At 39.2% G+C, this 15302-nt stretch overlaps 1 protein-coding gene across 4 annotated transcripts in view; it reads right to left on the bottom strand.

Annotated features, from left to right (window-relative positions):
• Positions 1 to 866: 866 nt before the first annotated feature.
• Positions 867 to 15302, bottom strand: part of CEP126 (centrosomal protein 126) — a 52153-nt gene continuing 37717 nt past the window's right edge. Inside the window, exons 7-12 of one of the 4 annotated variants that reach the window (XM_048843488.2) lie at positions 12308 to 12466; positions 10988 to 11112; positions 8306 to 8393; positions 7561 to 7770; positions 4827 to 4891; positions 867 to 1373 (exon numbers count right to left, since the gene is read on the bottom strand). In XM_048843488.2, coding sequence (XP_048699445.2) covers positions 1272 to 1373; positions 4827 to 4891; positions 7561 to 7770; positions 8306 to 8393; positions 10988 to 11112; positions 12308 to 12466 — 749 coding nt within the window. In that variant the 3' untranslated portion in view covers positions 867 to 1271. Of the gene's footprint in view, positions 1647 to 3992; positions 4768 to 4826; positions 4892 to 7560; positions 7771 to 8305; positions 8394 to 10987; positions 11113 to 12307; positions 12478 to 15302 lie in introns of those variants that run through there. The other 3 variants (XM_048843498.2, XM_048843506.2, XR_007355710.2) reach the window with 3 other exon arrangements.

Here is a 15302-nt window from a genome sequence, read left to right as displayed (position 1 = left end):
TTGTTTTTACGGAATGAAAAATGTAGGAATGTTGAAATTTCCCACGTAAGGGAAATTCTGAGTTCTAACCAGCTCTAACTGGGACGTATTGAATCAGTTATAGTGCACTATGGTAAATAAGGAAAGGTTGCAATGATGTAAGCTGGACAAACGCTACATACATGCTCTTCAGATTGTAGAGGGGCTTTTGGAACTGTACTAACAGAAACCATGACTCAATTATAACCAGTTAAAATTATAGTTTTCACTTTCAAATCTTCAATGGATAAACCTCAAGCTATAGTTAGTTTGCTACCTATAATGTTTTGATCAATTTAAAGCTGCTGTTCTCAGAATGAGATAGGCCTGGAATAATTTTCCCTAGACATACACATAAACTGTAGAACCCTGGGAGCCATAGTAGAAAACTGTCTTTATTATGTGAAACTGCTATTTTTCCTCTTTAGTTTGTGGCACATACTATATCCATGTAATTGTGAACCACCTGTGTAAGCTCTGTGTAAACTCAAAAGCTTGTGTCCTTCACCAACAGAAGTTGTTCCAATAAAAGATATCCCTCACCCACCTTGTCTCTCTAATATCCTGGGTCTCAAATAGCTGCATCAGCACTGCACACAACAAAGGTAAGTGTAATACAGTCAAGGAAATTCAGAAGCTAGGAAGGTTCCAGCATTTTCGGTAAGAGCAGCTGGAAGAGAAACCAAGAGAAGCATGAAGCTGACAGCATGGTCAGTTTTAGGGCCATCAAACAGAACTGTTGACCGAGAGGCATAGACAAGTCTGTAGTAGACTGGAGTGGGGCCATTGGATGAAGGATAAGAGATGCAACATTTACCTGGATTATTGATAATCAGATGATTTTCTACAACATACCTTTTACAAATGTAACAGAATTTATTAGCAAATCTGGAAAACCATGAAGATAGGAGATTAATTTATACATAATCTTAACCTGAGTAGCAATATAATCTCTTTTCCATGTCATTTTAATTAAATATACAATAAATTTACAACCAGCAATAGACTCATTAAAATGTGAGGTATTTCCATTCTTTTAAAAATGCAATATTTTACAATAAAGTGCATAATAGAATGTCTTAAATGTAAACTAATCAACTGACATTCATTACTTGTGTTACTGTTTACATCTTTACACTGTGGTTGATTTTATAGTGTGTAGTGTTTTGAATACAAGTATACATTATATAAAGAACATGAGGCTGTATTAAAATAAAATCCAGTGAAGCATCCTTTGTTAGTCCATGTTAATATCATCTCTGCAGTCGTGATAGAGTATCAGCTGACATACTCAGATACCTTTGCATGGCTAATGGAGGATCCACAGAAGGGGAGGATGCAGATTGCTGAATGTTCTATAACAAATTGAAGAATAATGCTTTTTTATGTTTAGCATACTGTGGGGGATACCCAGAGCTGTGAGTTACTGTGTTATCCCTCTGCCTCAGCAAGAATGAGTTTTGCTTGCTATTAGACTGTGTGTCAGCTGCCTGCTACACCAGTCTGTTTTCTTCTCAGTAAACTCCTCAATGCTCTCCCAACCCAAACCTCGCCTAGCAGGTAGCAATCAGTGAACTTCAGCCTCCGAGCTCCTCAGAGATGTTTCTCTGCAATGTGCACTCCTTACACTGTGCATTCACAGAAGATATTAAGTTTGCTGGTCTGTTACAGAGTCAATCACATCTTATTAATTTAACTGGGGTAAATATAACCCTTCAAACATAGCACTGAATTGGCTTATAATAAACGTAAAACAAGTGTACTAACAAAAGAGCATGGATTAAGTGATACCAAATAAAAGAGATAAAGGTAGAGATAGTTACAAGCAAATAAAAGAGAAAACACACATCTAAAAGTCTAAAACTTAATCTAGCAAGGTACAGTCTTTGTTCAAGATGGTTTCTCTGACCCCCAGTCTCCTTTCCAGCCTTATACTGGCTGACCTGGTCAGGACCCATCACAGAGATTAAATCACTTAGTTTCTTTGTCTCCTTAAGGTGAAGGTTCAAGATGAAGTCTCTTTCTGGTCCTTATATCCCCAAAGAGGTTGTTTTTGACTTAAAAGATAGGGAGGCCTCCTGGGGATTCAGTCTTCTGTCTCTCTGGATTGCAGGAACTATGTTAATTCTCTGTCTATCGAGTTCGAGATCAGGATAACACACTGGTTTAGCTTGATAGCTTTGTTTACTGCTAATATGCAAATTGAGGGAAACCCACATGCCTTTGTCTAGGACAGACCTGTTTATCACCTTCACCTAGGCTAGGCTCTCTGGTCTTAAACAGGTTCTAGTAACATCATACAGAGGGGATTCATAATTTCACATACAAGATTAACATGTATCTTATAAATAATATTAATGACCAGTGTGTTGCTAGCATTCCTGTGATACCTCACAAGGCATATTTTGTACAGTAGTGTGTAAGGTGTGAATACAGGGGTGCCTAAGGTCACAATATGATAATTTATATTTTATGGTGTTTAACATAAAACCAAAGAAACATCAATTGACAATATCATGTGATCTTCTATTTTCAGCTACATAAAAGGTGCTGAGCCTTTCCTCTGAGGTAATGAATGGCCCCTTCTCTCACTGAAATCCATGGGAATTGAAGAAGATAAAACTCACCCACAGACTTCGATAGAGCAGGAGTCAGAGTGTAAACTCTTTGAAACAGGGAATATGTCTTACTATATAGTTTGTATACAAAATCACTAGTATCCCTGGTAATAATCCCTCTGGTGCAGGAGAGGGGAATCTGACTTTTCAAATTCCACACATACTATCATGGCTAGAAGGAATGGAGGCAGTTGAAGTGTCCTGCCTTCTTTTACAGTCCTGCTTCTGGTATCATTGAATCAGTAGGGGTATAAGTGCTTCCACAGGCACTGCTTTCAGAGATTTCCACTGTTATGCTGTACAACTGGTGCAACTCCAGCTAGTGAGAATGTATAGAGGCCTCTTGAAGAATGAGTAACTTCTTTCAGACCAAATTTTTCTTTACACTCATTACACATTTTGGGGGTAATAGAACTGTGTGAAATATACAGTCACCTGTCCATATTTTTTCTCAATATACATGTAGAGTAAAATAACAGAGAATACTGAATCACACACAATATTTTTTGAATAACAGTGATAATTTGAAGTGTAAAGTCTGTGCTTAAGGTACTCACTAGCCTATACAATCCTATATATACCTGAAACTGGTATTGTATTGGTTATATTATATTAAAGAAACAAAACTATAAAACAGGAAATAAAAATACTGAAAAAAGAAATATAATGCAGATTAGTTGTAGAACATGAAGTGATCTCTGCAGGTCATGAAAATATTTAATTATAGACTCAATTACCCTTCAGGTCACAATAGAGTACATCTCTTTTTCCTTCACATTATTAGGGAAAAATAACTAATTAAGGGCCTTATTTAGCTCAAATGAGCCTGCAAAGCCACTGTTCTTAGGAAACTTTGTAGGCTTTGTGGCAACTGCTCCAGATTCCAGAAGAGGAATGATACGTTATATTCTCACCTAAAGCCAAGGCTGACAGGCCAGATACTCAGCTGGTGTAAATGGATACTTAACGTAGCTCCATTGACTTCAAAGCCTGATATAAAATCCCAACAATACACTTAAAATTTAGGGCACACGGCTCATTAATTTATTCTGTTAGGTGCTGAGGGTCTCAAATCCAGGCCTGCGAGGTTGCTGAGCAAAAACCACCTCTATGACACTGCACAGAAGGATCAGATGAACGAACTGCACCTAATGCCCAGCTAATGCCCCGCCTGCTAATTCAAAGAGTCATGTGACTAGCAGCAGAATACTGGACACCACTAGATACATAGGTGCTGATTTTTCTTTTTTCCAGTGGATGCCCCACACTAGCTCTGCCCCCGGGGCCCCACCCTCACTCCACCTCTTCCCGCCCCGCCCCTCCCCCCAAGACACCCTCCCCTGAGCGCCTCCCACCCACTGCTTGCTCCTTTTTGCCTCCTCCTGCCTTAAGGGCAGTGAGGGAGGGAGGGAGGTGGGCAGAGAGGAGCCAGTGGCAGGGCAGCCCTGCTCAACAGTTGATGGGCGGGACGGCCTTGCTCAAAAGCTAAGGGGAGGGGCAGCCCCACTCAACAGCTGAAGGGTGGGGCAGCCCCGCTGAAGAGCTGCTGGGAGCATAGGTTCAGCCACTGAACAACTGATTGGTGGCCAAGCCCAGAGCCACCACAGCAGCAGCTCTGGCCAGCCCTGTGGATGCTGAGCACCCCCTATTTTTTCTCTGTGGGTGCTTGAGCCCCTGAGCACCCACAGAGTCTATGACTGGGTATAAAGTTTCCTGTACCTGTTCTACCTCTTGTCTGAGCAACTAGTTGCAAGGCCTGTTGCTGCCTAGACCCCTGAGACCAAGTCTCTGCTTCTTTGTTCGGCTCCTAATCCCTTTTCCTATCACCATGGCTTGTCCACGTGCCCACTACCAGGCCCTACTCCTTCTTCCTGGTTCCTGCTTCCTTGCACTGATGCCAACTGCTGACTCCATCTTTGATCCTGGGTGTGACTTCTGACTCTGATTCCAGCTTAATCCTTGGTGTGGCTCTGACCCTTGTCATGGCTTCTGACTCCGGCTTTGATCTTTGGTGTGACTCCTGAGAGCAATGCCAACTCCACCTCTGGCTCTGACGACTAGGTCAGACAGCCCTGTTCCGAACACTATCCCACACAAATGGCACTCTGAAATTCTAGCAACTCAGTTAATCCTAAAACAAACCAAAGTCAATACTGTCTAAGTCAGAAAACAGTAAATCTGAATGCTTACCAAAGGAGAGATTATCTGTAAAACACTTGATGTGGATAGGTTTTTGGCAATGGTTTCTTGGACATCTAAAAATAGTACAAAGCTATGATGCAACAATTATATAAAACACCTGCTAGAACAAAAACATGAACAATAGTCAACAAGTCAGTACCAACCTTCCTAAAGACTGTGGAAAATACAACAATTTAACTGCAATTTAACAAGTTAACTATTTTTCTTTGGCCTGAGGAAGGTTGAAACATCTACTTTATTTGTATTTATAAAATTTGGAATTGTAAATTAAACATGTAGCACCTAAAAAGAAATCCAAATCTGAAAAAGAGAAGGCCAGTTCCTCAGAGATAGGATAACAAAAACCAAACCAAACCAAACAAACAAAAAATAACCCACTCAGAATGGGTTAGCCATTTACATGGCCATGTTGAAGGCACACTGTCTTGTAGTATAGTGCCAGATTTATGTTTTCTGTAAAACAAAACAATAAAGGAGCTGAGATGGTGAAGGTTTAACAAAACCCTGGCATCTCTGTCAAGAATGCTTTTTTGCCAGCTCTCAAATATAAAGGGAAGGATAGCAATCTTTATGCATGCGGTAACATAAAATCCCTCGTGGCCAGGTGTACTGAATCACTTTACTTGTAAGGGGGTTAAGAAGTTCAGATAACCTGGTTGGCACCTGACCAGAAGGACCAATAAGGAAAGAAGATACTTTCAAATCTGGTGGGGGGCGGGAGGTTTTATTTGTGCTCTCTTTATTTGTTCCCTCTCCAGACAGATAGAGAGACCAGGCAGGTAAAACATCTCCTGAAAACCTACCTGAAATGATTAATCTAAGATTACAAAAATTGTAAGTAAGGCAAGGAAATGCGTTAGATTATCTTTTGTTTTAGCTTGTGAATTTTCCCTATGCTAAGAGGTGGTTTCATTCCTGTTTTGAACTGGGAAGCAGAGTCAGAGGGGAATCCTCTGTGTTTTAAATCTTTTTATTTACCCTGTAAAGTTACCCTCCATCCTGATATAGCAGGTGTGATTCTCTTACTTTTTTTTTTATAAATAAAATTCTTCTTTTAAGAACCTGATTAATTTTCAGGGTCCTAAAAACCAAAGGGTTTGGTCTGTGCTCATATTGTAACCAATTAGTTAGTATATTATTCTCAAGCCTCCCCAGGGAAGGGGATGAAGGGACTTGGGGGGATATTTTGGGGGAATAGGGACTCCAAGTGACCCTTTCCTGAATTTTTGTGTGAATCACTTGGTGGTAGCAGCAATACTGTCCAAGGACAAGGAAAGGAATTTGTGCCTTGGGGAATTTTTTAATCTAAGCTGGTAAAATATAAGCTTAGGAGGTCTTTCATGCAGGTCCCCACATCTGTACCCCAAAGTTCAGAGTGGGGAGGGAACCCTGACACCAGCTATACCTGGCCAGAAAGTTGCCACCTTTTCTTTCAGATATGGACTTTGACATAGTGATCCATGTCTTTGACACCTCCACACTGGATTACTTTGCAACACATTCTATATAGCATTACATCACTTGGAGCTAAGACCACTTGGAAATGTCAGCTGGTGATGGATGCTCGTACCCATACTGCAAAGTGGCTGGATTCTGGCTGTAAATTTTCTTGGGATAATTCCTCTTGTGGAGATGAACTTCTTACTGAGATAAAGCTGGCAGAGTCGACTTCTGCACCAGCCACCCTCCCCTGCCTCTATTGTAGGGGTCCATCAGGGGAGGAAAAGGACATACTGTGGATGGTGCCGGGACCTGTCTGCTACTTTACCTACCACCAGTGTGGGTAGACTCAGAATTAGGGAGCCAGATCTGATGGCCACCCCCCTTGTTGCACCTAGTGGAGCTTGGATAAAAGGGGAATCGAGCCCATGGTGTCTGATAAATTTGGAATACAATGTGCACTAGTTAATTGCACACTAGCAATGTTTTACTTTAGTTTTTGTAATTGTATGGTTTGCAGTCATTACTTTTACATTTCTTTCATTGTTCCCTTAATATTCCTTGTTGGACTTTTCTTTTTACTTTCTAGTTTTCTTAACTTTTTCTCCATTTTAATTATCTTCTGTCTGTTGCTTTGCTATCTTCTTTAGTTTCACTATCTCCTGTCCCTTTCCGATCTGCCTCTATGTGCGTGTGTCTCTCTCTTTTTCCTCTACAGTTCATAGAGTACCTTCTTTTCCATTTTTCAGTGTTTCTCATTTAATATCTCCTTCTGCCTAATCCAGAGGACATCATACCAAAACTACCTCTTAAAACAGAGAAGTCGGAACTGCTGTTTTTCTGGGATCAGTGACTCTGTGTTACAGCTAAGCAGATTCCCAGTGGGTGCAAGGTTCCTCTTCTCTGCTTCTGCCACTCCTATGGGAAAGGGGAAATCTGAACTCCTTTTCAGAAGTTGTATTGAGATGTCATTCAGGCTAACATCTCATGTGGGACCAGTGAGCATACACAAGTTTAACGGATTAAAAAAAAAATACAGGGACAAATCCAAAAATCTTACTTCGTTTTCACTCAGGCAAAACTCCCATTGTTTTAAATTAGTTTTGCCTGAGTAAGGGTTTTGTACTTACTGTTTGGTAAGTTTACTAAACAGCAAAATGCAACAGGACGGAGCAGATGCACCTATAGGTCTTTATTGCCACATATATGTCTATGTTTATATATGTCACTCAAACGATTCTTTAAAATTTATTACTATGTTAATACTATACATTGTACTTACTCTGCAACCTTTGATTGAGACGATCAAGTGACTGAAGAATCTTCTGTTCTTCTAGTGACAGTGCACTCATGCCTCGTTGCTGGGCCTTGGTAAGCACCATGGTTTGTCCAGGTGGTTGCACTGTTTCCATAGCAGCCAGGATTTCACCTTCTGTAACTGAGGTACCTGCTAGATTTTCTGCCAGCAAAAACTGGGCAGTGCTTTCTGAAACTAAAGATTTTACAGAGCTGGTCACAGTCTGAACTTTTTCAAATTAGAATATTTTATAACATCTAGACCTATTGCTCATTTTCATGGATATACTGCACACAAAAATCCACATTAAAACAATATTAATGTCACAAAGTCATGCATTCAAATGTTAAGAAATGCCAGAATTAAGGTTGCCTGTGCTCTTAATATGGGGCAGAGGAAGAGAGCTGGTGGAGGAGCCAGTCCTGCCAGCTTTACATCCAGCTAATGGTGACATACTGTGCCTGTACATGTAGCTGTCATACACTTAAATAAAATACAACACTAGAGGAAGAGAGACTTTTTTTTTTTCCAGTGATGCTCTTCTAAACCACCACTCAGATTTCAGTGATATTGTGCTGTGCTGTATTAACTTTTAGTGGAAAAATCTTTACTTCCAGCCAACAGACCATATTTTCTGATTCAGAATCATTGATGCTACAAGGCAACAGCTGATGTATAGTGCAACTATTTTATCTATAACAAAGAATGGAACTGAAATGAACTACTATACCTTCATCAGAATTAGGGATGCCACTCACAGTTTGCACTGGCTCAAATGCACATTGAAATGGACTTAGCTGGACAGTATGTATTGTATTCTGTAAAAATTGATCACTTTATCAGAATAATTTTTAAATATTTAAAATCTTAACATTTCTGGAGCTTTTTAATGTTTTAGTTAAATAAGATAGTTTGTTACTGAAGTTTACAGGCTGTGTGTTTTCAAGTTCAAAAGCTACTGTATTTTGAAAAATATGAGCAATTAATAAAGCTTTTTTAAAGCACACAAAAATGTCTATGTACATCTTTGTCTATATTGTGATTGCTAAGCAACAGCCTGCACTGGAGAAGTGTGGAGAGGATCCACAGTAGCAAGAGACCTTAGAGGCATTCTGGTTGACTTTTTTGTTTTACACTTTTAGTAGATGTCAAGGTTCCTCCCCCACTCTGAACGCTAGGGTACAGATGTGGGGACCTGCATGAAAACTTCCTAAGCTTATCTTTACCAGCTTAGGTCAAAACTTCCCCAAGGTACAAAATATTCCACCCCTTTGTCCTTGGATTGGCCGCTACCACCACCAAACAAATACTGGTTACTGGGGAAGAGCTGTTTGGAAACGTCTTTCCCCCCAAAATACTTCCCAAAACCTTGTACCCCACTTCCTGGACAAGGTTTGGTAAAAAGCCTCACCAATTTGCTTAGATGACTACAGACCCAGACCCTTGGATCTTAAGAACAATGAACAATCCTCCCAACACTTGCACCCCCCCCCTTTCCTGGGAAATGTTGGATAAAAAGCCAACATTTGCATAGGTGACCACAGACCCAAACCCTTGGATCTGAGAACAATGAAAAAGCATTCAGTTTTCTTACAAGACGACTTTTAATAGAAATAGGAGTAAATAGAAGTAAAGAAATCCCCTCTGTAAAATCAGGATGGTAGATACCTTACAGGGTAATTAGATTCAAAACATAGAGAATCCCTCTAGGCACAACCTTAAGTTACAAAAAAGATACACAGACAGAAATAGTTATTCTATTCAGCACAATTCTTTTCTCAGCCATTTAAAGAAATCATAATCTAACATGTACCTAGCTAGATTACTTACTAAAAGTTCTAAGACTCCATTCCTGGTCTATCCCCGACAAAAGCAGCATATAGACAGACAGAGACCCTTTGTTTCTCTCCCTCCTCCCAGCTTTCGAAAGTATCTTGTCTCCTCATTGGTCATTTTGGTCAGGTGCCAGCGAGGTTACCTTTAGCTTCTTAGCTCTTTACCAGTGAGAGGAGTTTTCCTCTGGCCAGGAGGGATTTTAAAGGGGTTTACCCTTCCCTTTATATTTATGACAGTAGATTTAATAGAAATTTCAGTTGGAACACTGAGGGTTCAAAAGTCCTTGACAGATACCCTTTTATATTCCTTCAAACTCTTCTCTATTTAAGGCTAAATAAGCACAGTCTTTGTAGTATCTCATATGTAAATTTTTCCATACCTCTAACCATTTTCACTGGATCTCTTTGATTTACGCTATTGCATTAATAGTTGCTGGCAATGATGGTAAAATTCACCATTGTGCAAAGGACCAGCACGAAACCTTAAATCCCACATAAGCCCTCAAAACAGGAGTTAAATAGGAATTAAAGGCTGAATTTCATTTTGAATGAATACGGTTGTGAAAAATTACTATGATTCAAAATATGTTCCCAGATATTCAACAAAAAGTGTTCATATGAAAGTTATTTTCAAAGCTTCTTAGATGTTGTATTAGTGCTTTATACAAATAAGAAATTCCTGTACTAACATAGTTTGGTATTTTTATAGTCTCTTTATTGTCATCATTAGCAATTTTAAAATCAAGATTAGATGTTTTTTCTAATTGATAGTATATACAGGAATTATTTCAGTGAAGCTCTACGACCTGTATTTTGTAGGAGGTCAAACTAAATAATCACAACAGTCCCTTCTGGTCTTAGAATTTATTAATCTCTCCCGAATGTGCATTTTGTAAAATCCTCTGACTGATTTTGTTTTTATTAAAAACACTAATTCATTTATTTTACAAACATTAAAAAACAAGGAGCCCAGTGACTATTAGACATTTTATTTAAAAGTTCTAATAAAAACTTTGAGCATTTTTATATGCCTATATTTGTAATGTATTTAGCTCTGAAATCAATGACAAGTAGGCTAGTGCCAGTAACAGCATCCATGATGTCAACCATATCAGATTACCTTAAACTACATCACATTCCAGTAAGATGTCGCTACCACGACAAGTTTTTACAGCTAAAGCAATATTTAATTCTGCTCTGTATACTTTATATGTACAAAATGATGAAAACAAAACATTTTGATGCAAATGAAACAGTTATATTTGGAATAAACAACGTTGATTAATGAATCTCATAACAGCTGTATGCCTTCTATAAAGATATTTGGTAACATTTGGTCTATGTATTTCTGGTGACTGGTTTATAGAAACAAAACCCCTAAAGAAAATAATACATTTGTTGTTAGGGTAGATAAAGTATTTTATTGTGACAATCATTAAAAACTATTGAGAATGTGCAGAGAAACTGTTTTTATGTTTGCAGGAATGTTGGACAAGTATACAGCAGTAGGAGACTATTATTCTGTGATAACCTTTGACTGACATTTTCAGTTCAATGTTCCTGAAACTGATATTTACCTGTGCATGATGAGCGGGTCTCCTTCCTGCAGAGGTTATAATTTGTCTTCTCTGTTCTAAAAGAACTCTACGTTTATTTTCGCTATTGTCGGAAATTTGTTTTCGTCTTATAACAGGAACAGCACCTAAAATGAGAAACACAAAAAAGCAGCCAGTATGTAAAAGCATGCTAAATACAGAGGTGCAAAGATTATTGGCACTTTGATATTACAGTAGAACCTCAAAATTATGAAGACCTCGGGAATGGAGGTTGTTCGTAACTCTGAACAAAACATTATGGTTGTTCTTTCAAAAGTTTACAACTGAACATTGACTTAATACAGCTTTGAAACCACTATGCAGAAGAAAAATGTTGTGCCTCCCCCCCCCCCTTTTTTTTTTTTAAGTCTAACACAGTACCGTACTGTATTTGTTTTTGTCTCTGCTGCTGCCTGATTGTGTACTTCTGGTTCCAAATGAGGTGTGTGCTTAACTGGTCAGTTTGTAATTCTGTTGTTCGTAACTCTGAGGTTCTAGTGTATAGTGACTGATCCTTTATAAATATGTAAAGGTTGATGAAAACTGAATAGTTAGCTAACTTCTGAGTTACCTTTGTGATACAGCAACGTCTAATGACATGCCAAACAATAATTCCATTTTATAAGATAGGCAACATTTAGGAAACAGCCTTAGGACCTGACTATCCAGGGTAATCAGTGCTTCCTACTCAGGGCTGCATGGTCTCAGCTCCCGTTTGATTAATGCTAATTAAGAGAACTCAGCACATTGTAGGGGATGTTCACTAGTTCACAGAATTTGAATTCACTTGACTAAGTTTCATCCCATGAGATTTTACTACCATTGCTGTACATATTAGAGCTCCTGGCTATCTTTGTTTTCGCCTTGCTAATTTATGAATATTTGTATTCATTTTAATGTTTGTAAAACAAAAAACACTGCAGCAATTTTCTTCCGATACATAAGGTTAAACTAGATACTATACTGCAAATTTAATTCAGTTTTCTTCTGTGTTTTAATACATTTTCAAAACTCAGCCTCTAACCTACACCTGAGGGAAACATACATCCACACATGGAATTTGCAGGTGCAAATCAGGAACTTGTATACCCAAATAGATATGATATGCTAATTTTGTGCTTACAGTTACTTAATGTGAAAATGGGGGTTCTGCGTGTGCAATTATATGTGTGCTTGACCATTTTTTGGGTGTACAATTTGGTAAGGTTTTGAAAATTTGCCCAAGAATGTCTTTTGGTGCTTTTAACAGCATTTTCTCTGTTGTTTTTACTACAGTGATATCTAACAAATAAGATCTCTTACCATTTGATGACGAAGAGAAAAATCCATTCATTCTAGATGATTTAAAACTGGTCAGAAGGTTGCCACCATCAATAGTAACATGGGATATGTTAGCTTTAGTAGGTTGCAAATTAGTGCTACAGGAATTATTGTAATGAACATCGTAATGCCGGAAACCACCTGAAAGGAAACTGAATGTAATGAAGTTGTATTCATTATATACTGAGGAACATTAACAATTTTGAAATGCTGAATTATTAATCAAGTAATACATTTCTGAAAAACAGTCAGTTAGAAGTGAGCTTCTTGATCTGCACCAAGATTAGTTTCATTGGTAAGTAAGCCAAGATGTATTTAGATCTATGAAGTGACTACGGAATAAAGTTTTAGTGAGACTTACCCAACACAGTAACAGAATATGTTAGGACTTGATCCTTCAAGGTATTGAGGACTCTATCCCGATATAGCAAAGCACGTATGCAAGTGTTTAACTCTGAGCATGTGAGTTAGTCCCACTGACATCAGTGGTACCATTCCAGTGCTTACTGTTAAGCACATGTTTAGTGCTTTGTTGGATAAGGGCTAAAGTGCTTAGCACTATGCAGGATCAAACCCTTCGGGAATACTATGCCTTGGTCAGTAAATACAGCACTTGATGCTTGCAGCTCCATTTAAAACAAGACCCTCATAGCTGATCATTTTGTTTACGGAAATTAACATTTTGTTCCCTGACTGCCCTCCCTATTTTGTTTTTCTTTAATATATAGTAGGTTGTATGTTGCAGCAAATAATATTTTTTGTTTTCTAAGCTGCTCACACACACTGCTGAACTTCAGGGTATTGTTGCAGCACTATATGTCACTGAAGAAGAACAGTGCAGGATTCGCTCTCTCTTGGAAAGAACTTTAGGACAAGGATTGTGTCTTCTCATATGCTTGTACAGTGCTGAGAACATTTTGGGCACTACTGTAACATAAATAATAAGTCACTAAAACCAAATTTGGGTATTTAATTAAATAATCTGACTTAAAGAATACAATAGACATAATGAATAGATACTGAAAGAATACCACCACTGATTTTCAAAGAAAAGGGAATGTCTCCATCTATCCCTCCAGTATATAGGTATGATTGGGGGAAGGGGGCAGGGGAAGAGGTTTAAAATATTTGCATGTGATGCTTAAAATCTGTCTCTAAAAGTTACACTGCTCAGTTGTATGAAGACACAGAAGGGTAGGGAAACAAACTCTCCTCTCTCTCTCCCTGCCTCTTTAACAAAAAATATATTCAAAGCACTCTGCTCTTCCCCAAAGAAGTAGTTTTTGAGACACACAGTGTACTGTGACAAAGTTCCTCCTCTACCTTGGTGGGTCTTGCGCTTATTGGCGGATTTGCTCGCCTTGAAGCTTCATGGCAGCCCTCAGTTTGGCTGTTTTCGTGAGCCCACAGTCCAGGTCAACTCCTCCTATGTTTGACCAGGAGTTTGGAGGTTTGGGGGGAACCTGGGCCTGCCCTCTACTCTGGGTTCCAGCCCAGGGCCCTGTGGAATGCAGCTGTCTAGAGTGCCTCCTGGAACAGCTGTGTGACAGCTACAACTCCCTGGGCTGCTTCCACATGGCCTCCTCCCAACACCTTCTTTATCCTCACCATAGAACCTTCCTCCTGGTGTCTGATAATGCTTGTACTCCTCAGTCCTCCAACAATGTGTTCTCACTGTCAGCTCCTAGCACCTCTTACTGTCAGCTCCTTACACCCACACCACAAACTGAAGTGAGCTCCTTTTTAAACCCAGGTGCCCTGATCAGCCTGCCTTAATTGATTCTAGCAGCTTCTTGATTGGCTGCAGGTGTTCTAATCAGCCTGTCTGTCTTAATTGTCTCCAGAAGGTTCCTGATTGTTCTGGAACCCTCCCGGTTACCTTACCCAGGGAAAAGGGACCTACTTAACCTGGGGCTAATATATCTGCCTTCTATTACTCTCCTGTAGCCATCTGGCCCGACCCTGTCACAATACACACACATGAGAATGTATATCCTTGGTAGGATTGAGCAAATGTCACAAAAATTCCCCATTAATACTTTAAAATAAATTTGCTTTAGCTGTGGAAAAAAAAAACCCTCCCGGTTACCTTACCCAGGGAAAAGGGACCTACTTAACCTGGGGCTAATATATCTGCCTTCTATTACTTTCCTGTAGCCATCCAGTCCAACCCTGTCACAGTATGTACTGTAAATAAAGTGACAGGCCCAATTATAAGGGACATGGAAGCTCCTTATTTTAATAGAAGGGGGCTCTGCACCAGCCTGAGTGATCCTTAGGATGGTCACAACAGTATGGTAGGAGGCACAGAGTGGCTCCTGGTACATGAAGTGGAGTTGGTGGAGTCATGGACTCTGCCTCTAGAAGAGGTTGCAAGGATGGAAAACCACACAGCAGCTCAGCTGGGTACAGTGTGGGGACACAGGATTCCATTACTGCTCCAAGGCATAGAACTTGGCTAGAGTACAAAGGGGTTACTTGGAAAGCATTTGTAAATATAAATTAATCAGTCTGAAACATGCTTTCAAAATTAATTAGCAGGAAGATATGATTTAGTCTTTTAAATTTTTTTGTGTATCTTTTGCTCTGTCTTGCCCATAGTTATTTCTACAGTAATGTTCCCAGAAAATGTTTTTGTAAAGCACGTAAAGCTTCTATAAATTCACTCTGACACAAATATTTGCCAGCACAGTGACATATAGCTGTTAGAAATTTCTTCCACTTTCTTCTTTCTATTAACATGGGCAACTTTCTTTGAAACATTCCCTGTGTTAGTGACACTTAGAGTCTTCGCAATACCAAATATTTACAGAGCAGTCACTTTAAAAACATGGCAGATTTATGGCTCTTTCATGAGATCCTGTCAAAAAACATTTTCCCAGATGACAGAGTCCTGCCAGCTGATAGTGGCTGGCAGGTGGTAAGCTATAGTTTACCATGTAAAACTCACTCATTTTACTGTTAACTTGTTCTCTGC

Source organism: Caretta caretta, chromosome 1 (assembly GCF_965140235.1).
Source record: "Caretta caretta isolate rCarCar2 chromosome 1, rCarCar1.hap1, whole genome shotgun sequence".
NCBI lineage: Eukaryota > Metazoa > Chordata > Testudines > Cheloniidae > Caretta > Caretta caretta.
The sequence above is the reverse complement of the archived record's forward strand: the minus strand, read 5'-3'. Positions and strand labels throughout refer to the sequence as shown.